The 24,717-nt window shown below is 44.8% G+C and overlaps 1 protein-coding gene across 8 annotated transcripts in view; it reads right to left on the bottom strand.

The window, feature by feature from the left end:
- SRCIN1 (SRC kinase signaling inhibitor 1) overlaps positions 1–24,717 on the bottom strand; it is a 588,753-nt gene that overhangs the window by 11,093 nt on the left and 552,943 nt on the right. For 6 of the 8 annotated variants that reach the window (XM_069751702.1, XM_069751696.1, XM_069751697.1 and 3 more), the window contains one exon: positions 2,933–3,076. In XM_069751702.1, coding sequence (XP_069607803.1) covers positions 2,933–3,076 — 144 coding nt within the window. Of the gene's footprint in view, positions 1–2,899; positions 3,077–4,919; positions 6,120–24,717 lie in introns of all 8 variants that reach the window. The other 2 variants (XM_069751703.1, XM_069751701.1) reach the window with 2 other exon arrangements.

The following is a 24,717-nucleotide window of genomic DNA, read 5'->3' as shown; positions in this document are numbered from 1 at the left end:
CTATAGCAATAGTGGAATTCTTGTATTCCCTAGTTGCATTGCGCTGATGCACATGTATTAATGTGATTATTTTGCATGTTTGGCTTCTTCTTTCTAAATATATAAAAATGTTCTATTCTTGGGCATCTATCTTGGATGATTTGCGGCTTATTAGAAATTTGAGACATGCTTTACAGCAGTCATGTGGACCATAGGAAATGGAAATCAGGAGATTACACATGAAGATTACACATGGGCCCATGTATTGGTCACTGAGAAAGGAGAGTGAGGAGTTGAGCTGTGACCATCACCTATTGTAAAAAGTAGAATAGCTCCTGTATTATCTATAGACAGATGAGGACAAAATTGTTTGTGCCCTTCTGTTGGGTCTTGCAACTATATATTAAGTTAAGGGTACCACCATTTTTTTTAAAACCACAATTCAAAAGCAATGTCTGATTTTTATTAGTTGATATTCAGTAAATTTAAACTGAAAATTACTTTTGTCATATTCCAGTTATTTCAATGACCATTCTGGATTTTTCTTATTTTAACTGAACTGTACCAAACATTTTGTCCACGTCCGTAGGTGTTCGCTTCCATTGTAATCTGACTTGCGATCAGGGTTGGGTCGGCGAACCGGAGAATTCTCCAGTGGGCCCAGGCACTGATACATGCTGGCACACTGGCCAGCAGCTGCCTAGGGCCCCCACTGTTCCAGGGGCTCCCAGCCAGTGGTGTGTCGCTAATAGCGGCACTCCCAGCAGCTATGGGCCCCTGAGTCAGGGGGGCCCGCTCAGTGTCAGCTGAGCAGCAGCTGGAGACGGGATCCTGTCCCTGCTGCTAAAGAGAAATTAATATTCACGCTTCCCCATGCCCCCATGGGCGTGGAGAGGAGTGAGTATTCATCTCACATAGGTGGGCAGTGTTAGCCGCAGGCTGAGGTTAACACTGCCCGCATGTAAATCCGGAGCGGCTGCATTGGGCCCCGGAGGTGGGCCCCTGCAGGGCGGCTAATCCCTGCAGCTTGGCAGCGAAGCGGAGCTCCAGGGATCCAATGCCAATCTGCTTTCTGTCTGCTGCCCGGCGCTTCCTGTCTGACACAGTGCGGCTGGATGACGTCATCATTCAGTGTGGCTGTTTCAGAGAGAAAGCTGCCAGCGCCGAGATGCTGCTTCCTGGATGTGTTGTGGCTGTGGGTAACATGCGGATAGGTGAGTGTTGCTGTGTCTCTGTTTGCATGCGTGAGTGTATGTGATGCGGTGCTGTATGTGTGCGTGTGTATGTTGTGCTATGTGTGTATTTGAAATTGGTAATGATGTGGGTGATGGGGAGAGCAGTGATGGGAATGGTGGGGGAGAAGGCAATGTTGGTGGTGGAAAGGATGATGGGGTGGTGGGAGAGGAGGCAATGATGGAGGTGGTAGAATGGGCAATTATGGGGTGGTGGGGAAAAGGCAATGATAGTTGTGGTGGAAAGGACAATGATTGTGATGGTGGTGGTGATGGGGGAGGCAATGATGGAGGTGTTGGAATGGGCAATGATGGGCGTGGTGGAGGAGAAAGCAATGATGGCGTGGTGGAAAGGACAATGATGGTAGTTGTGGAAAGGACAATGGTGGTTGTGGGGGAAAAGGCAATGATGGAGGTGGTGGAATGGGCAATGATAGGGGTGGTGGGGAAGAAAGCAATGATGGAGGTGGTAAGGAAAATGATGATAATGGTGGAAAGAACAATAGTTGTGAGGGAGGAGGCAATGATGGAGGTGGTGGAATGGACAATGATAGGGGTTGTGGGTGAGAAAGCAATGATTGAGGTGGTGATAAGGACAATGATGGAGGTGGACTGAATTATACTCTATGAGGGGAGCCGCCTTATACTTTGAGGGGACTACATTATATTCTGTGTGGGGGCTGCATTATTCTCTCAGGGGGCTACATTATATTCTGGGGGGCTACATAATACTTTATGAGGGGGCTGCATTACGCCCTATGAGGGGGCTATAGTATATTGTATGGGGGGCTGCATTATACCTTATGAGGGGGTTGAATTATACTCTGAGGGGCTACATTATATTCTGTGTGGAGGGGCTGCATTATATTGTATGAGGGGGGCTGCATTATTCCATATGAGGGTGCTACATTATATTCTATGGGGGGCTGCATTATACCTTATGAGGGGTTGCATTATATTTTGTGGGGTGCTGCATTATACCCTATGAGGGGGGCTGCACTATATTCTATGAAGGGCTGCATTATATTCTGTGAGGGGGGCTACATTATATTCCGTGATGGGGGTTACATTATATTCCATGAGGGGTTCTGCATTATATTCCATGAGGGGGGCTGCATTATATTCCATGATGGGAGCTGCATTATATTCCATGAGGGAGTCTACATTATATTCTATCAGGGGGTTTCCCCAACCCCTGCTACATAATTAAGACGTGTACTACCTTATATTATACCCTGATATTAGCATGTTTTACCACACAATTGTTGGTCTTGTATTTATTTCTATGTAGCTACATAGTGGGCCCCAAGAATGATTTTCTTTTGTGGGCCCAAGGTGCTCCAGTCCGACGCTGCTTGCGATTATAATGAGAGGACCACTGAAGAGTGATCTCTACAGGATTGAAGGTGTCAGTATGTTATGTGGCTCCATGGTCAGAGTTAAAACTGCAAGATTGCAAGACATTTAAAAAAATATATAGATAGCCATACAGATAGTGTGTCCATTGCAGAATAGCTGAGCTCTTCAAGAGAAGAGTTTAGGCCTGGTGAGACGATACCAAAAACCCAACAGTTGTCTTACATTACACAGATGGTGCTGATCTCAAAATGGCCCTGGTGACAAGGTTTAACACACAGACTGATGCAGGAGTAGGATGAGATAGGAGAGGGGAGCCAGTGTGTGCTAACCTTGTGCTCACATCTTCTCTAGAGATAAACTACCTGCTGGTGGCCCTGGATCCTCATGTACTCCATCCTTTGTTTGGAGTGCTTGTTGCTCTTGTCTCCACTGCTTTGCTGGACACTCTTTAGTCGTGAGCCAACTGGATTAACCATCTTCATGGGTGGAATTGACATACCTCCACTCTGCAAATAAAAAGATCAAAACGTTAAAACAAAAAGACAAAGCTACTCATAGCCTGAGCCTTAAAAGACCAAATATATCTGAAAATACCGCAAAATGCAGGTCAAGGCCGAGTCCCTGGTTCTAACCAGCCGTCAATGAACATGTATGTAGCAACCTGAAACAAATGGCCACGCACATTGCATGCAAAAAAAATATTCCAGATGGAGTTTTGTTGCTCTGTTTTCTGAATGACTCTTTGGTCAGGACACGGACAGTGCCAACAGATACAGGTGTGAACGTAGGACTGCATTCATTTCACACTGACAAGGTCAGAGAGGAAAGTGACTGTTTCCCATTACTTATCTGCTTCCTACAGCTCAGTTTTTGGCATTCCCAGACTATGCATGTCATAGAGAGATGTAATGTAGTGACCGATGGGGTCACACACCTGTGAAAGACTTGCCCAATAAGTGAACGCTTTCCAATCCTGACCGATGGGGTCACACACCTGTGAAAGAATTGCCCAATAAGTCAACGCTTTCCAATCCTGACTTTCCCTTACTTCCAGTGCATACAGTCAATAATGAGGGTGACATGTAAAAACTGGAAGAGAAAACTGGCATACGGCAACCTATCAGTTCCGATAAGATACTGTTATTGGTGGAAGAAGGTCGAGTGCCGCTATTCCATATAAGAGTCACTGACATGATCAACCCATATAAAATTGTCCCAGCGTCAATTAATATTTTCATTTTGTACACTAGGACAAAACATAGGACAACATTGAAAGAGAACCTCTGGAGGCAAGGTTCCTATTATCTAGGTCTCACATCTGAGTTGGTGATTGGAAGGCAAAGAGTACTAACAAAGGCAGGGAGCATGGTGAGCGAGAGGTCTCCTGCTTCCATAGATACATAGCACTAATATCTACATAGCACTAGTGGGGGCTTACAGCATACAGATTTTTACCGATCCTATCGAGTTCACTAGTAGCTACATAGGTGCATTACTTCTCCTACTGCCAGAGTTTTATCATCTATACAAAAGATTACCTATCTACTGGCTATGCTTCATCCAACTGATCCTGGCTGAAGTCTTTGTTCAATGTAAAACAAGAGACACAAGTGCCTTTATTCGGGCGATTAGTGGTGGTCCATGTGGTGGGATTCACACCAATCTAACACTTTTGTAAACCCAACTCCTTTTTTGTTTCATCATACACTATGCTTACTGGTTACCTTTTTAAGGAGACCACACCTCTATGAGAACCATTTTTAAAGCAATTCAGTTCTGTCAAGAGGGTTAACTGCAATACATATTGGTTTGCACATCAAGAGTGTGTGCTGGTCTGCAGATAAAAAATAAGGACATCATCCACATTTTTTTAAAGAAAACCCATCATGCTACCCACTCATCTACGGTTTACAAGCATCAAGACTGCTGATATTAATTAGATATACTTCAGCAGACCCAAAGCAGCCAAATATCTAATATGCATGGTCCTGGACCGTCCCTGATGTCAGGAAAAATAAAGGATTGGTCCTGGTGCATTTCATCATGCGTGATTCTTTTATCCTGCAAATGTCTGACAGCTTCACATTTTCCTCTTTCCCTTGAAAACACAAACACGCTCAATGTGTGCGGAGATGTAAGGAAGAATAGCTGTCAGTGGAACAAGCGTTCATGTGACAGCTATTGTAAGTATGAAGGAAGCTTAAATTACATATTGCAATTTATACCAAAAGGACAAACATCATTATATCATTATAAGGAGTCAGGCTCATTATTATAAAGAAACAGTCACAAATCTATTTGTGAAGATGAAAACTTTTGGGGAGACTTGATTAAAAAAATGAAGAACACCTTAGCAATCTGAGGCTTTGGTAGCAAAGGTGGTTTCGTTTTCTGGAGGAAAGTGCTGTCCGACTCTGTGATAGGTTTTATATTAGAGCTTCCCCTATTCAGGTGACAAGATAACCTTTGCTGTTCTTTCTTTGACTTTATCTCCGCATGGAGGTGATGTTCCGGTGGGATGTCCTGCTCATTGATTGATGAATGAACACCAATTGCATTAATTGTGAGCTCCAGTTCTCGAATGCTTTCCTCCAGGCTATCCAGCCTTTTGTATGTGTTCTTGCAAATGTCCATGCTCTTCCAAACCTCATGGCTGCCAGCCTCACTGTCCTCAGTGACATGTGGAGCACTGCTTTCATTGTTAGCAGCCGAGTTTAACATTTTTTGAACATTGATGACTCTAAGTTTGGAGTTTCCATCTGACTGAATAGGAGAAACCTCCATGTTGATCTGTTTAGAAACATCAGAACTTTTGATTGTTTGAGGCTTTGATGCTTTAGCTTGGACATGCCTGGGTTTTGGCACAGGAAGACTTGGCTTTGGTATGTTTGGGTGCTTGTCGGATGTGCCCATTTCTATCTGACCATCATAATCATTAGAGGAAGAGCTATGTTCTGTGCTTCCTCTATAATCTTTATTTCCCATTTGCTTTTTTATTTGTTTTCCATGTTCTTTCATCTCCATGGCATCAGTCTTCACATTCCACAACTCTTTCTGGGCTTCCTGTGGACTTTGTCCTTCATCAGACAGAAAGGGGACATGACTGGTCTTAGATTGAGCACTGTCATTATCTGTGGTTATGACCTCTTTTTTGATTTCACAAAAATGTTTAACTTCTAATAACTTATTCTTCTCCTCTGTCGATAATGAGACTATTCTATTATTACTTATCATGAAGCCTACACTATCATGCTCTGTGTGTTTGAAGCACTCATCAGCCATATTTGTACAATCAGACTGGGAGATGACATTGTCATTTTCTGACAGGCCTGGGTCTTCAATGGTAGACACCTTGTCCTTTGCTATGGCTGAGCAGGACCAATCTGTCACTTTTTCCGGCAAAACATCACTACTACCAAAATTAGCAAAGCAACAGTAATTAATTTCATAATTTTCATCTGGGGGTGATGGTGGATTGGAAGACCACTCTGTCAAAATAATCTGTGGCAGCGAGAATTTTCTACTGGTCACCGGAGGGCAAGACAATTCCTAAAAGAAGGAGACAGAAAATTAGATTAGGAATATGGCATTAAATATTCATAAGGAGATGAACATATATGCATTGCGGTAATTTAAAACTGTTTATTTCCATGTCTTCTTAATATATGGATAGAACAAAAAACAGATGAAGATCCTGCTAGTGATATGAATTAACACGGTGTGCAGAATTATTAGATAAGTCAGTATTTTGAACATATCATAATTTTTATGCAGATTTTCTAACTCCAAGCTGTATAAACTTGAAAGCTTATTGGATAAAGAAGATCAGGTGATGTGTATTTGTGTAATGTGGAGTATGCGGCCTAAGGATGCAACACCCTTTATCAAGGTGTGCAGAATTATAAGGTAGCTTGTTTTCCTCTGACAAAATGGGCCAAAAAAAGAGATGTATCTGACTCTGGCAAATAAAAAATTGTTACAAGTCTTACAGAGGGATGCAATAGTCTTGAAATGGCTGAGATATACTGGGGCAAAATCACGGAACTATCAATTTTTGTTGCAAATAGTTAACAAGGTAGTATAAAATGTGTTGAGAAAATAGACACACATTTACTACCAATGATTTGAGAAGAATCAAACGTGAATCGACCAGGAAGCCATTATCCACCAGGGCTGCCATATTGAAGAACTGCAGCGTCCCTAGAGGCCCAGAAGTCCAAGGTGTTCAGTGCTCATAGACATGGCCGAGGTTATGAAGGCTGAAAACCCAACCACCACTGAACAAGACATAGACGGTAAAACGTCAAGACTGGGCCAAGAAATATCAGGATACAGATTTTTGTGTTATGCATACACCCGGCCAGTGGATGTGGCCTCGCTGCGTACACTTGTATTGAGCCAAGGACGCGCCCCGACTAGTTACGCGGCTGTCTAAAGGGTGTGGACGACAAGAGGGCGCAACTTCATTCCATACAAGTGTATGGATATGGAGCGCCCCCAAGGTCAAGGGGGTACTCGGTACCAGGCCCTTCGGTTCTCAAAGGGGATGTCACGGTGGCTGACCCGGTCCGTGGCCCTCGGGAGGTCCGTTAATAAAAGGGGAAAGGTCTTTAAAGGGATAATGTTCGTAACGCCACCTGTGGTATTCGGTCAGGGTGACCGATGCTGCTTAGGGCTCTGCTGGGGTGATGTTATGGCAGCTAGATGGTATACCTTCCCACAGGTGAAGTATGTCCCCAAGGCTTCCCAGAGTGTAGATGGTGGATGGTGTGAGGCGCAGTGAAGAACGAGGACACAAGGGTGCAGTCTCTTTACCTTTTTACTGAAGGTTTAGCGTCCACAGTCCAGAGCACCGGATCACAGGGCAGGCATAGTCCGGCCGGTCTGAAGGCAAATCCAGAGTCCCCTTATCCAGGTGGAAATCAGTAGCCTTCCTCTAGCGCCTATGTGTTGTAGTACCTCCCTGCTGTGCATCTCGGTAAGGTCCTCACAACTGTTGTGGATGTTATATCTATCTCTCTCTGTCCCCCTGATGGTAAGGATAGGACAAACCCGTATGACTGATGGCTTGAGGCTTTTTACAGGAGTTCTTAGAAACTCCGGCCCCCACAGTTGCCACCGTGCCTCCTGGGTAAAGGTTGGGCAACTAATATGGAACTAGCTGTCCTGCCGGTCTCTGGAGCCAGGCTTGGAGACGATGACTCCCTCGGTGTTCCGGCTACCGGCTTCTGCGCCTCATAAGGAGGCAGCCTTTTACAGGGCAGAACTCCTTCTGGTTTCCTCTCCTTTTGCGATGACTTCGCTTCTCACTTTCTGCAACACAATTCCCTTCAATGTCTCTTTCTTAGGATTCTGCTGCACATCGGGCCGATGCAGCTCCGTGGCCTTCTGTCTAGGCCTCTGACAGGATCCCACCCCTGTCAGGGACCCACTACCTGAATGGAGCTCAGATAGCAGCTAACTGAGTGAAGCCCAGCCAGCGTCCGCCAGACTGGTGCTGCCTGGGTGAAACCCAGTCAGCTTCTGCCTATCTTCCTATCCAGACCACCAGTTTTACCTAATTGTGAAGAGTGCCCTACTAAATAGGAGCACAGCTCCCCCTGGTGGGCTGGAGTGTGAAGTGTGGTGTGTGGTATGTGATACCTGGTAAAGTGATCTCCTTTATTGCCATCAGACGTAACATCACTCCCCCTGGTGGAAGAACGACATTACTGCAACGACCAGGACCCTGGGGCGCTGCAGATAGCAATGCAGACCACCACTGGATGGCAGTAGGTATAATACATACATACTCTCCGGTCCTGGCTCAGAAACTGGCGAATCTTCGAAGCTCACAGTGCATGCACTAGGGGATTCATAAGTCTGCAGACACATTGATTTGGACTGGACAAGCCCATTAAGGAGAGTGTAGATTATATTAACGTTAGCCAATTAGATGGATATATGCTAATGCCAGCACGTATGTAAAGATAAGTTAAGACAATAATATTGCTACAATGTATGTCCAGGAAATGCCTATATATTCGAGTGACCATGATGTAATAAACGCAGATCTCTTCTGATACTTAGTCTGTCAGCGTAGCTTTTTCCTTGTACAAGTACTTGAACTTAACATTAATTTGGAGCAGGCTCAATGTCTCAGAACATCCCACATTATGTGGCAACAACGAAATCTGATGCCACGAACAGGGACTTGCTAATCCGGAGGACCGCTGATCCAACTGCTTTTCCGTCCCCGGACAGTTGCTTTATCCTTACACTACCTGAACGAGTCCCTCTGTCCAGGCTATGGTGTGTTTGGGTAAGTGTGTCCCAGATCACTTGATTTCTTCATAGTAAGTGGGTCCATTACTGTTAGACAAAGAACCCTGAGAATTTGTGTACTGTGTTGAATTCCTGTGTTGAGGTTGTAAGTTGTGTAGGAAGTGTGGATTTGGCATTTCACTAGTCATCAGCCCATGGGGCTAGATTATAGCATAGGTGGATTGGGTAGATCTGGAGGGAAATAGTAAAGATTAGTGGATTGTAACCAGTGAAGCCGATGTTTGTGATTACCGGCAGCAGCCTCCTGTAGTATAATGAAAACCCATTTAGTTCCAACCTCTAGACGTAGGGACCAAAGGTTATTGTCTGATTGTATAGTCAGGCAAGGGAAGACAGAGAAGAAGACCATTGCGAAAGGAAAGAGTCCCCGATGGTTGTTCCTGTTGTAAAAGACAGAAGAAGGGTAATCTGTCCACTAAAGGGCAGACCAATTAAGGTCAGGCTGCTGTCGAGGTGGTGATGGAATGAAATTTGTCCAGAAAACGTTTTGTTCAGTGTCTGATTGTCCACCGGGTTGGAGACTGAGGATTTTTAGAAAAGTGTGTTGAAGAAGAGAAGAGAGGATGTTTAAAGGATGCTGGCCTGTTAAACACTATCAAAAGACTGAACGTCACTTCCAAACAGAAATTAGGTGTGTACAGGTGCTTACTAAGATTAGCCATCTCCATATATAACCATCAAAATAAAGTAGCACCCTGTAGCGCTATAGCATGAAAACATTAAATATATGAAATTTGAATTGCATGACTGCACTAGAAAATCTGAAAAATTGACAATACTTAGCACATAAATTGGCCAATTTATGTGTAACCATCAAATTTCATATATTTCATTTTTGCATGCTATAGTGCTACAGAGTTCTACTTTATTTTGTTGGTTATATATGGAGAAGGCTACTCTTAGCACCTATACACTATTGATTTCTGTTTGGAAGTGATGGTCATTCTTTTGATATTTGTATACTCTCTCTGACTTAGCACTCCACCCCTCAGCCTCAGGCGGTTTTAGGCTATCAGCCCATGAGACCAGTACCTACAGGATAGGTCGCAGAAACGAGAATCGTCTTATTGCGGCTGCCTAGTACACATGAATTGACCAATTTGGGCACTAAGTAATCTCAATTTTTCATAATTTATAGTGCAGTAATGCAATTCAACTTTCATATATTTCATGTTTGCAAGCAGTAGCGCTACAGAGTGCTACTTAATTTTGTTGACTTGTTAAACCAGGCTGAGATATGGTGCAAAACCTCTAAATGTGTAACTAGAAGCGAGTTAAAGGAAGAAAAACATGATGAAAAGTTTTTGTATGCAAAAGTATGTTACAAAGATGGCACTGACCTCCTTGCCACTCCCAGATTGACTCCACCCCCTTACAATGTCCCTGAAGAATGGACATGCTGTGTATGCAGAAATCACAAACCTAGATTGGGTAGAGACCTCACGTGCATGTGGTGCCCCCGTCAGCACACAGAAACCAATAAACCTCCTACTCTTAAAGGGAACCTGTCACCCCGAAAATCGCGGATGAGGTAAGCCCACCAGCATCAGGGGCTTATCTACAGCATTCTGTAATGCTGTAGATAAGCCCCCGATGTTACCTGAAAGAGGAGAAAAAGACGTTATATTATACTCACCCAGGGGCGGTCCCGCTGCTGGTCAGGTCGGATGGGCGTCTCCGGTCCGCTGCGGCGCCTCCCATCTTCATTACAAGACGTCCTCTTCTGATCTTCAGCCACGGCTCCGGCGCAGGCGTACTTTGCTCTGCCCTGTTGAGGGCAGAGGATAGTACTACAGTGCGCAGGCGCCGGAAAGGTCAGAGGCCCGGCGCCTGCGCACTGCAGTACTTTGTCTGCCCTCAACAGGGCAGAGCAAAGTACGCCTGCGCCGGAGCCGTGGCTGAAGATCAGAAGAGGACGTCTTGTAATGAAGATGGGAGGCGCCGCAGCGGACCGGAGACGCCCATCCGACCTGACCAGCAGTGGGACCGCCCCTGTGTGAGTATAATATAACATCTTTTTCTCCTCTTTCAGGTAACATCGGGGGCTTATCTACGGCATTACAGAATGCTGTAGATAAGCCCCTGATGCCGGTGGGCTTACCTCACCCGCGAATTTCGGGGTGACAGGTTCCCTTTAAGCCAGGATTGAACCCATTGTTATTGCTCCACAACTTATTTGCACACTATCAGTCCCCATGGCCCAGTCAAGCCAGTGCGGCTCCTCTAGGCTGCACTCCAAGTGCCACGCCCCCACAAGTCTCGACCATGCCCGCAATTAATATCATGCTTGCTTTGGATGGAATTAACGCACCTTCAGGGCCTGCCTTCCAGCTCCTCCCCTGACACAACCCAAGTGGACCTAGCAGGTATACATCAGTCTTTCGCTGCCATCCACGACTCACTAGGACAATTACTCAGTCAAGGTGGGCAACTCACCTCAACCCCTGCAGCTCACCTGCAGATCTCATCCAGAATGCTATCGCTAGACCTCACATGTCAGTCTAGAGGACCCGATACTGTAGAGCCCCAGGAGAATGTGTGGTATCCCTGGAATTCTAGTGAAATGCTGGCCATGATAAGTAGAATGTCAGACCCCAAAATGTTTCCCATGCCCCTTGGTAGAGAGGTAGAGAAAATTAGAAAGGACTTTTCCTGTTGGTTGCATTTACAGGATTTGGTGTCAACAAAGGCAGGTGATACCTTCTATCCTCGTGCGGCGGGGGCAATAGTGGCCCCACATGTGGGTGATACATCACTAGATTTGAGGAAGCAGTATTTGAGAAAAGCTACTCAGTGGGGGCAGGCCAGGTTAACTTCCCAGTCAGTCACCAACAGGATATCTAACAAGATGCTACAGAGTCAGTAGGAATATATTATACCCCACTCTTGCAAAGATGGCAAGACTTAGGATATGAGAACATGTCTGAAGTCCACACCAGTTTACTGTCCTGTGACTCTGATGAAGGTTTAAAGCCCATGATTAAAGAGCCACTAATAGTGTCCCGCTTGGAGTACCGGAGCATGTCCCTGGCTGTAATACTACAAGTAGCCAAGGGCATGGAAGCAACCAATGCCCTGAATAACCAGGTTAAAACCCAGTCCTGTTCCCCTCTTATGTACAACCAGTGGCCTACTACTCCACCCGCCTAGATCCCATAGGAAGAGAAGCTCCCTCTTGTCTGTGAGCCATAAATGTTGTGCAGTTCCTCCTGGATATGTCTGCTGAAATTGTTGTGACCTTCGCCCTCTCTGTTTATGTCCCCCAGGATATTACTGCTATTCTTACTCAAGTACAACCAAACCATCTCACCATTTTAGGCTTCAATGTGCCCTCCTCATGCCTGATAACATCACTATTCAACATTGCACTACTCTGAATCCAGCTACCTTGTGGCCTCTGGAAGGGGTGGGGGTGTTAGTGGTAACCTGAGTGGCTGGCTAGTTGAGCCAGAACACGAACATGACTATGTACAAAAAAGTCCCAGGAAACGCCAGGAACTCCATGCCCTAGAAAAGCATGCAGACCACCATTTAGACAGACAGCTGCTATGCCTTTGGCATAGTTCATGATTATAGACCTACAGTGGGGCAAAAAAGTATTTAGTCAGTCAGCAATAGTGCAAAATCCACCACTTAAAAAGATGAGAGGCGTCTGTAATTTACATCATAGGTAGACCTCAACTATGGGAGACAAACTGAGAAAAAAAAATCCAGAAAATCACATTGTCTGTTTTTTTAACATTTTATTTGCATTTTATGGTGGAAAATAAGTATTTGGTCAGAAACAAAATTTCATCTCAATACTTTGTAATATATCCTTTGTTGGCAATGACAGAGGTCAAACGTTTTCTGTAAGTCTTCACAAGGTTGCCACACACTGTTGTTGGTATGTTGGCCCATTCCTCCATGCAGATCTCCTCTAGAGCAGTGATGTTTTTGGCTTTTCGCTTGGCAACACGGACTTTCAACTCCCTCCAAAGGTTTTCTATAGGGTTGAGATCTGGAGACTGGCTAGGCCACTCCAGGACCTTGAAATGCTTCTTACGAAGCCACTCCTTCGTTGCCCTGGCGGTGTGCTCTGGATCATTGTCATGTTGAAAGACCCAGCCACGTTTCATCTTCAATGCCCTTGCTGATGGAAGGAGGTTTGCACTCAAAATCTCACGATACATGGCCCCTTTCATTCTTTCATGTACCCGGATCAGTCGTCCTGGCCCCTTTGCAGAGAAACAGCCCCAGAGCATGATGTTTCCACCACCATGCTTTACAGTAGGTATGGTGTTTGATGGATGCAACTCAGTATTCTTTTTCCTCCAAACACGACAAGTTGTGTTTCTACCAAACAGTTCCAGTTTGGTTTCATCAGACCATAGGACATTCTCGCAAAACTCCTCTGGATCATCCAAATGCTCTCTAGCAAACTTCAGACGGGTTGGCTTAAGCAGTGGGACACATCTGGCACTGCAGGATCTGAGTCCATGGTGGCGTAGTGTGTTACTTATGGTAGGCCTTGTTACATTGGTCCCAGCTCTCTGCAGTTCATTCACTAGGTCCCCCCGCGTGGTTCTGGGATTTTTGCTCACCGTTCTTGTGATCATTCTGACCCCACGGGGTGGGATTTTGCGTGGAGCCCCAGATCGAGGGAGATTATCAGTGGTCTTGTATGTCTTCCATTTTCTAATTATTGCTCCCACTGTTGATTTCTTCACTCCAAGCTGGTTGGCTATTGCAGATTCAGTCTTCCCATCCTGGTGCAGGGCTACAATTTTGTTTCTGGTGTCCTTTGACAGCTCTTTGGTCTTCACCATAGTGGAGTTTGGAGTCAGACTGTTTGAGGGTGTGCACAGGTGTCTTTTTATACTGATAACAAGTTTAAACAGGTGCCATTACTACAGGTAATGAGTGGAGGAAAGAGGAGACTCTTAAAGAAGAAGTTACAGGTCTGTGAGAGCCAGAAATCTTGATTGTTTGTTTCTGACCAAATACTTATTTTCCACCATAATATGCAAATAAAATGTTAAAAAAACAGACAATGTGATTTTCTGGATTTTTTTTTCTCAGTTTGTCTCCCATAGTTGAGGTCTACCTATGATGTAAATTACAGACGCCTCTCATCTTTTTAAGTGGTGGAACTTGCACTATTGCTGACTGACTAAATACTTTTTTGCCCCACTGTATATGGAGAGCTCGTTCATTCCTCACAGTGGCAGACAAGCCCATCAAGAATCATAAATCTGTTCAGCATCTGATGAAGACCCTACTTTTAACTGAGAAAGTTGCAATAGTGAAAGTCAAAGGTCATGCAAAGGACGACCCAACCACAACTAAAAGCAACCAGCGCACAGGTCAGACAGGCATGAACGAATTTGGCTGCAATGACACCCAGGAGAAAACCAATGGTGGTGGACGGACGAGGTCTGTCATGGCAATCTTAAATTGGTAGATATTGCCGTAAGTGGCTTGAGACATCATAAGATACAAAATCTGGGGAAGACAAACTTTTCCCCCCACATGCCACAGTCCTTCTGGTGACTGCACATCTCCCTTCTCTTGCCATCTGGCGAATTCTTCAGCATCAGTCTGTTCTTGTAGCTTCTGGAGAAGGTCATAGGTCAAAGGTGCGTCCACAATGGAAGCCACCTCTGCGGCTGCCACCCCAGCACGGTTGTATCTTGGTTGGTAAACTACAGATTTTGCTGGTTGCTCAACAACGTGGGATGCACCACCATGGCCCCTGTACCCGTTCAAGCGCCTTCAGTTAGGGTTTGCACCTTGAGAAGTTGAATGTAGTCTATGATTATGTATTTGTGTGTCGACCTCTTCTCAGGATGGCCTGACGAGTAGCCACAGTCAAGGCTACAGTGAAGAAACTAATCTCAGAAGTTGTCTGCAGATTAGGGGTGCACAAGATCATAGAGAGTGACAGAGGCACCCACTTCACCTGAGATGTTATGCAGGAAGTAATGTCCGCCTTGGGAGTGGAACAGGCTGTTCAATACTATTGTCAAGGTGAAAATATATATCTTTATACACTTTTGTACTTTTATATTTTCTTATGCTGTGAAACAATAAGTTTTTCCCCTTTATGCTTGCTAATGCAAATGTAACTGTATTTAACATGGCTGCCAGTATTCACCTTTGCCCTAATTCTGATTCTGCTAAAGAAGCAAGTTTCACATTCCAGAAGCCAAGTATCATTTCTCTTGAAATCGAAACTTAAAGTGACGTGGAGGAAGGAGGATCCATCAGATGACGTCAGACCAACCAGAGGGACTGAATACTAGACATATTGCTTAAACCCCTCCTAACCCCACCCTCTGCACACCTTCCCCCAATAGATCATATAATGTTGTGTATAGGAAATAAAGAGTTCAGTTGCTGTGACGTTGCCACTACGTGTGGAAGCTCGAGCATACACCGAGATTGAACCAGCTTTTGTCTGACTCATTCTTCACTCCGGTACCAATGCTTTTATTCTGATTTGGAATGACTGGTGAAGGAAGGGTATTGTCGTGACGACCCCGACAATTTGGCGCAACCAACGTGGGGCATGGTCGGCGATCCGAGACCCCCTGTACCCATGCCTGGACGTCCGTGGACGAAACCCGTAGTGGCTGACCTCGAGGACTGATCACCCTCCAAACACGGTAAGTGGAGATCACATACTATGTATGTGTCACATTTGCTAGTGTTTCAGCCGCTATTGGTTTGTCTGTGGTCTCCTTGGGTCCGAGGAGTGACTGGTCGAGTGGTGAGACCGAGAGCGATCCCGTGCCACGCTTCGAACCAGCAACTGAGAGACGTCGCACTCTGCACGTCCTCGTGTACACCACACCTCCTCCACCGGTCATTGTACTCCATTCAACCACCCTACCCGTGACTATTGCCTAGTAGTGATAGAGTGAAAGATTGAGAAGTTTGTGGATTGGGGGCGGCTTAAAGGAAGGGATAGGAGACGCAGCCTCTGTGATATTGTACCAACTAGGTAATTAAGACGTCCCGAGAGGGGACCACCTGTATATGTGTGGAGGGCTTTCACTAGGAGACCGCCTCCCGACTGTTTAGAATATCGTGACAGGGCAGACTGTAATCACTAGTGTTCAGGTTAGGGACAGGATATCGAGCGCAAGGCTCTTTATTCATAGCACGTCGAACGAGAGGCTCCGTGTTTAGGACATAGTGTTGTTGTCGCTGTCAGCGATCCTGGGCTGCAGCAGGGCGTAGTATTCTGTGAGTCATGTTGCGTCTCTTATAGCAGAAGAAGTCCGTGCCCCACAAGTTAGATGAGGATGCGGTGGAAGTTAAGACAATAGTAGAGTCACGGGAGGGCAAGAAGGCAGTCAAGAATGTTGAGAGGTTGTACAAGCATGTAGGATTGCCCTCGTCAGGGAGATTGCAGCCGTCTACATGGCACAATCTCATAGAGAACAAAAAGGGCATGCTGAAAGAGAAAGGATTGTTAGAACAAGTGCAAGCTCATCTGCGAGTTGCGCGAGGCTTAAAGAATGAAGAATGGAAAGAGGTTGATGGAGAGGGAGGATCAGAGGATGCAGAGCCCGTGTTTGGTTATAAAATGTCTCAATCATTGGTTTTTCTAAGGTGTTCTGGCATATGAATTGTGTGAAGGTTTTGTAGAAATTAATTAAGTCTGAGAACTGCTGTATTCCGTTACTCTGTGTGGTTTTCCGAGACACCCGATGGGAGGGGTCAAACCGCTGCGCTATTGCTTTCTTTTGTGTTGAGGAATGCTGTGATGTTCTTATCTGTTCCGTGTTTCTGGTATGGAGGGGGCGAGTCGCTGCGTCCTCTACTTGTGAAGTAAGAATTATTGTAAGTTTAAAGTAAAATATGGTGTTTTGTTTTAGAAGGCAACTTGTAAGAGATTGTTTGGTTATCAGTGTGATTGAAAGATTGGTAAAAGATTCACCTGCTTCAAGTTGAGTGGTTGATATATATATAGCAAATTAAGGATTAACAAAGGACGTGAATTTGGATTTGTTTTTGTTATGTTGAAAAAAGGAAAGTTGTCTATTACTATGACAAAAACTGGATGTTTGTGGTGCAAGAAGGAACTGAGAAAGTGATTGAGGGTAATGTGTTAGAATGACAAACAATTAAAAATAATAATCTGAAACAGGGGGGCTTCCTGTTAGGTAATATGGTCCCTCCCCAGGAAATTAAGTCTCCTCTCCCAACTGTAAGCCCCATGCCCCTTAACCCCAAAGCTCCAATATATCCTGGGTTGCCAAAACTTAGTGCGCCCCCACCCTATGATTCTGCCGGGTGGATTTGTGATGTATGCAGAGTTACTAATTCTCAGTGGAGAGACGTCTGTTACAATTGTGAAGCAAGAAGATCCGGAGTTGTAGCCCCCACCTTTCCCTTGGTAAACGCTGACAGCATTTATTATCAGCCAGAAACATCCCCCATGGCCTTCTATAGACAAATAGCAGCGAATCGAGAGATTTATTCCACTCCGGACGATGCATTAAAAGTAGTACAAAGTTTCCAGAAGAACTTAACCCATTCTGTATCAGCAGTGAAATTAGAGGTTAAATCAGCAGCTGCGCTCTCTAGCCCCCACCGCTCTCAGCCCCCCCCCACAGCTGCAAGGACGCAGCTCCATTCCTTATCAGTTGCCTACTAGACTCCAGCTCCAGCCCCCCCTCCCTTACACAAATCCAGTCTCATACTCCAATATCCATTTTAACCCTGTGTCTGGGAATTTCCCTCGCTATGTCAATTCTCAGACCAAGAGCTTGTTTTAATTAGAGTAGATGGCAGACCCAATAAATATACTATTACAAAACCCATCCCTGTGGGTCCTTTCCCTGAAGTTACTGCTCAGTTTGTAATCTCTCCCTCATGTCCGGTAAATTTACTGGGGGTAGATTTATTATCACAAGTTCCGCTCCAGAATATAATTCCAAGATGATGGTCAAATGGTATTTATGTTATATAACCCCTATGCAGATGAACATAATGAGATGTGTATCTTACACGCCCTTTCCCGATCAGTTTGCGAAAAAAAAAAATATGGGCGAGTCTCTTTTACCCTGGCAGTTAGAATATCCCTATGTCACGCTGCTTCAGTATGTGGGTAATCTTTTGTTGTGTGCACGGACAGAGCAGGAAGCCATTGTTGCCACTGTTAGCCTTCGCAAGTATCTGGCAGATCTGAACTGTCGGGTTTCGGCCTCGAAACTTCGGTTCTGCCTTGGTCAAGTGATATTTTTGGGTCACTGTCTCCTTTAGGGTGCCAGACACCTCACAGAAGAAAGAAAAATAGCCGTCAGCTACAAAAGATGAGACTGAACTCCAGCGTTTTCTTGGACTATGTACTTGTTGTTAGTGGATACCGGACGCATCCCGCATAATGCAACCTCTCTACAAGGCCCTGAAAGACTGTTCAAGATATGATGAGTTTGGAAGATTCCACACCGGATACGCTGTTACTACGGAAGATACTGTAGTGCCCGGAGCTGCACTCCCTCCCTCACTGTCAGGACAAGATGCAGAACTTCAGGATCTGTCTACTGCATGTGTTCTGGCCAAAGACAGGCGGGCTAATATATACACGGACTCACAGTATGCATTTGGTATTGCTCATGATTTCGGAGCCCTATGGGCTAATCGAGGATTTGTTACTACCGCCGGGACTCCAGTGAAGAATGCTGAAGCTGTTAAAACCCTCATGGACTCAATCAAATTACCTACTCAGGTGGCCATTATCAAAGTTAAGGAGCACGGTACTATGAAACAGTCCACAGACTGTTGGTAACACGTTTGCGGATATGCAAGCAGAAGCTGCTGCTCTCCTACCCGTTGAACTGACCATACCAGCTATGGTGACCACACGCTCTCAGCGTAAACAGTTACAAGAAACACTGACTCTACAGGAACCTGATGATCCACGACAGACTGAGGTTTTCTGTCGGACCCCGCGAGACTGCTTAATGACGATGCAGAGAATGTTTCCAAAGGAAGAAGTGAAGCAGTGGAAGACTGATGGAGCACGTATGGACAATGGTCTCTGGAAAAAGGACCAACTTGTGTCTCCCTAAGCGGATTTACCCTGCTATTGCCACGTGGGCGCATGGACCCACACATCGAGGCATCTGTCAGACCTGCAATCCCGGTCAACTTCAACGTGTACCCCCAAAGCACCTTGCAAAAGCCCGACTATCCTTTCCAAAGGCTCCAGGTGGACCACATCACGTTGCCTAAGTCTGGAAGGTATGAATATTGTCTGGTGGTTGTCGATATGTTCTCCAATTGGCCAGAAGCATTCCCCGTTACCAACGTGACTGCAAAGACCACAGCAAAGAAACTGGTGATGGAAGTTATATGCAGATATGGTGTTCCAGAAGTTGATGAAAGTGATCAAGGCCCGGCCTTTTCTTTTTATGTGTATCAGGAGGTTCTGACAATGCTTGCATCCACTGTAGCCCTCCATACTCCGTACCATCCACAATCTAGTGGGAAAGTTAAGAGGCTGAATGGCACACTGAAGGGACAATTGACCAAATTGATGCAGGAGACTACGGCTCCATGGCCAGGGCTCTTACACATTCGTACTACCCCTATTGCAAAATATGGCCTGTCCCCATATGAGATATTGTTTGGTGCTAGGTTCTCAGTTGCAAATTTCAATCTCAGTAGTTGTCAGAAGAAACTGACCGTGTTGTTCAATATTTTATTCAGCTTAGTAAAAATGTTGCTAACACCCATGTTTTAGTTTCTTCTTTCCTTCCAGATTCAGCAGAAACCGACACTTGTCACAATTTGAAGTCTGGTGGTTTTATGGTCGTGAAAAGCCATGTCAGAAAACACGGACTAGAACCCTTGTATGACGGTCCCTACCAGGTCCTCCTCATTACTCCTATGTCAGTAAAGCTGGAAGGAAGGCCAACGTGGATCAACGTATCGCACTGCAAGCTGGTCAAACAGACTAGTAGCAAATAAGGGGACATAATGTTTTAGTTTTTCGTATTTCCATATAATAATATTGGTAACCGCATGGGACAGTCTAAATTCCCCAATATCCTTGAATAATAAGTTTGTACAATATCATGAAAGATTAGTAGTACAGATGGGTATAGCCAATAAAATTGTCAGTTATACAAATGTGGGATAAATTGGTTAGGGCCACAGATTGTCCAGATGATCAAATTTGGGATATATTGGATATACTTAATACTACTGCCTGTGTTATGAATCTGTTGAAGGGTTTAAAGCCCACTGATTGCTCAGATTATGTCCCACTAATTCATGAAGCACCTAAACTAAAGGTCCCAGGAGGGATAACCGTATTAGCTGATAATTATGCCTGCTATAATTCCCACGACACTACAGGTACACCAGTAGGGGTCTTCGAGACAGGTTTATGCAAAGAGAACAGTTCCCTGGATACTGACTTGCTAGTTAATCATACACAGTATATGTACGACATTTATTGGTTATGTGGAGATGGTAAGCTCCGTCCTAGGTTGCCTAATGCCTGGACAGGTCAATGCACCCTTGTTAAATTAGCCATGCAGTTCAAGATTTTACCTTGGGATCCGGAGACACCTGATGAATATACCAGAAAGAGGAGAAGTCTCGATCAGCTCCACATGAGTTATGAAGAAGATCCATTAGTATATGTTGATGCTATTGGAGTGCCAAGGGGGGTTCCTGACCAATTTAAAGCCCAGAACCAGATCTATGCTGGCTTTGCTTCCATAATCCCACAAGTGCAGATTAATAAAAATGTTGATGGGATCAATTACATATATTACAGTGAACAAAGGTTTGTCAATTTTACCTGTGATGCTTTCCAGGGTATAGTTGAGGAATTGGGCCCTAACACTAGAATGACCCTCCAAAACCGATTAGCCCTTGATATGATCTTAGCTGAGAAAGGAGGAGTCTGTGGGATGGTGGGAGAGGAGTGTTGTACCTATATCCCTCAGAACTCTGGGGTAAATGGAAAGACCATGATAGCCCTTAAAAAGATAAATGGGTTAGCAGCAGAATTAAAAACTAATGCTGGAGTAGACACATCTTTCTTTTCCGGCTGGTTGGGTGGGCTCAAAGGATTTCTTCAACAAGCTTGTCTGGTACTGATTGCCCTTCTTGTAGTTGGATCGATAATCCTCTGTTGTGTTATTCCCCTGTATAAAAAGGTTATCACTGAGGCAACTCCGACTGGCACCTTCCTCAACCAAGAAGTAGACCCACCAGAGTACGATGGCACTGATCCAGGGGACATCCCGAAGTATGTCCCCCTTAAGAAATTAGACAAAACCCCTTATTCTCAGATGATGCTAAGAGATTTAGTTTAGGGACAGCGGGAGAACTCCATATGAGACTAGTGAAGGGTTCAGCTGCCTGGAGGCCTCTCACAAGGGGAGAGCTTCTGAGGTGTCTGGATGAAGAAATCCACCTCCCGTTTCCCCATCACATAGACAGTCTCGAAGGATTTTTCTTTTTAGGGAAAAACTTAGTGTTTAGGGGGGGATTGTCAAGGTGAAAATATATATCTTTATACACTTTTGTACTTTTATATTTTCTTATGCTGTGAAACAATAAGTTTTTCCCCTTTATGCTTGCTAATGCAAATGTAACTGTATTTAACATGGCTGCCAGTATTCACCTTTGCCCTAATTCTGATTCTGCTAAAGAAGCAAGTTTCACATTCCAGAAGCCAAGTATCATTTCTCTTGAAATCGAAACTTAAAGTGACGTGGAGGAAGGAGGATCCATCAGATGACGTCAGACCAACCAGAGGGACTGAATACTAGACATATTGCTTAAACCCTGCCTAACCCCGCCCTCTGCACACCTTCCCCCAATAGATCATATAATGTTGTGTATAGGAAATAAAGAGTTCAGTTGCTGTGACGTTGCCACTACGTGTGGAAGCTCGAGCATACACTGAGATTGAACCAGCTTTTGTCTGACTCATTCTTCACTCTGGTACCAATGCTGTTATTCTGATTTGGAATGACTGGTGAAGGAAGGGTACTGTCGTGACGACCCCGACACTATGTACCAGTTGCAAAGTAGCGGTAGAGTAGAGAGACTGAATGGGATCCAGAAGCTAGCTGAAAATCCAGAAATCCATGGCTGAAACAGGCAGACCATGGACAGAATGCCTGCCCCATGCATTCTTCTCAATCATGTATACTCCCAACAAAAAACAGGCCTCAGCCCATATAAGCTCCAGATGCAACCTGATAAGCTGTCTTATCATGTTATAGCACTTATGAAACGCTTTGTTTTACAGATACTCTCAAGTCTACTCTTCTCTTCCACATCCAGATTCTGTGGAAGGGAGCCACCCACTGCAGCCTGGAGACTGGGTTGGTCAAAAGACATGTCAGGAGAGCCCTTGAGCCTCAATTTGATGGGTCCTTCCTAGTTCTGCTGACAATTGAGATAGCCGTAAAGCTCTAGAGAAAGCCCAAATGGATCCACACCACACACTACAAGAAGACGGCTAAGTCCAGGAAAGCCACCGAATGATGTGGACGCACACGGTGTGCCTTATCCTTTTTGCCTTGATAAATGGGGGCTCATTGAGGGCTATGTCCCAAGAGAGAAAGAATGGGGACCTAGTTACCACTTTCTGGTTTAATACCTCCGACCCTGTAGTCAGTTATAAATTTGACCTGTGTAACATGGTTTTCTGCTGTAGAATGGAGTTTTTAGCGTGGCGACACCTATAGTCTCACCCAAAAATATATATGCCACCACCAACACTGGCTATGGGCTTGATTGTGAGACCTGTAGTATGGTGGCGTTGAACACTGGGGAATGACTGGGTCTACAAACCTTAGGTAGCTAGAGAGAAGACAGACAACAAGGGTAGGAGCCTACTTACTAGAATGACTCTGTTACATCCAGAATACGTGTCCAAATGCGGCACATGAGGGTCCTGTCTTACTTGTAAGCCTGGCAACTATCTCCCATATACTTAATGATGGAGAACCCCTTTCTTACTGTTGCTGGCCTATATGTGATGGGTATGAATGGCCCGTGGGTGACACTGACAGCTTTTATCTTAAGGATATCAGGGACAGACCTATTCTAAATAAAACTGAGACCCCGCAACCAGAAATTTCTAAAGACTCATCCCTAGTGCCCCTATCTTATGAGGATAAACTATCCGAGCGCACACTGGAAGTCACAGTGACTCGCCGGTGACTGCGCAGAAGATCATTGAATACAGTGCCCATAGATGGGAGGATGAAGTATGTATTTCTGTGGAAGTGCAGGGCGCAGGATTCCGGGGCCATAACTGACGTGCATGGGAGGGGGGTAGTATTGTAATGAGGGCTGGAGGCAGAAATTTCTTGCGTGCCCCGAAGCCTGGAACAAATCATTAACATAAAGACAGAATACAACATTTTTCCACAACAAGTCCGTTAATATGAGGCATACCGATAGGACTAGTTTAACATTTCTATTACCTGTATTCCCATATTATTAGGTCATATACGTCCCAGGGGGTGACAGATTCCATTTAACGGGTACCATTGAGCTAAAGCATTTAGGTTCCTAATACTGCAGTCCCACCACCACTAACTTACGAGGCCATGACCTCCTGAATCAGACGGTAACTACGGCTGGCTTGTGGTGGATGTATGGATATGGTAACTTTTATCCATTACTGCCAGTGTGATGGGAGGGTACGTGTTCTATTGTTAAATTCCTGATGCCATTCCAGATTGTGGCTCCAAATACAGACCAGCCCCACGAACATGCAACGGAAAATCAGAGCGTGACACCAGCATTACTACTTCTTTCGACCCTCATGTGTACATCAATGATAATGGAGTCACAAGACGAGTACCAGATGAGTTCAAAGCCAGAGATCAAGTAACAGCGGAGTTTGAATTGCTATTCTTCGTTATTACCGTGAATAAAAACGCGGACTGTATAAAGTAAATCTACTGACAAGGACACAGAGACAAGACCTGTTGCTGGACTGCACCCTCTGATAGTGAAAGATGGCGAGTACTATGACCAACTGTTGGATGCTGACTTTTCTTCTATTAGGACAGAACGTATCTAGGGAAGTCTGTGGGTGTGTACTTCAGCTGGAACAGCCACCCCCTGCCAAAAGAGAAGGGAATTGTGGATTTATTTATCCATCCTGACTCCATTTTAGTTGTGTCTACGTTTTGTGAAATGGAGGCTGATTCTGTGTGTTTAGATTAGAAGTCACTTTCAATTTCTTTGTCTAACGAAACTTAAGAGATAGCATATAAGTAAGTGAAAGTTAAGAAGTAAGAACCACACGCAGACCCTTAAGGTGGTGTAGATAATATCAGCTTTAGCCAATGAGATGGATATATGCTAATGCGAGCACGTATGTACGTATGTAAAGATAAGCTGAGCCAATTATATTGCTACAATGTATGTCCAAGAAATCAAATCTTTTGGATTCTACACGCCTGGACACAGCGGGTCCGTGCTCCCGAAGTTCAGCTTATGCATCACGGGTGAGCTGGTTTATATTTCTTCTCCTCAATGTTCAAGAAATGCCTATATATTAGAGTGACCATGATGTAATAAACAGAGGTCTGTTTCGATACTTAGTGTGTCAGTGTGGCTCTTTACTTGTACAAGTACTTGGACTCTGTAACATTAATTTAGAGTGCCAAATTACGTAGTGATGACAGCATCGAAGTCGCCACTACTTGGCTGCCAGTAAAGGCCTTAAAGGGGTTGTTCCAAGAAGAAAGTACATTTTATTCAATACATCTTGGAATAAAAATAAGTTCTACAATTAAATACATTAAAATGTTCCTGTGCTGAGATAATATTATAAATG

The sequence above is a fragment of the Ranitomeya imitator genome, chromosome 2 (assembly GCF_032444005.1).
Source record: "Ranitomeya imitator isolate aRanImi1 chromosome 2, aRanImi1.pri, whole genome shotgun sequence".
Classification (NCBI taxonomy): domain Eukaryota; kingdom Metazoa; phylum Chordata; class Amphibia; order Anura; family Dendrobatidae; genus Ranitomeya; species Ranitomeya imitator.
The sequence above is the reverse complement of the archived record's forward strand: the minus strand, read 5'-3'. Positions and strand labels throughout refer to the sequence as shown.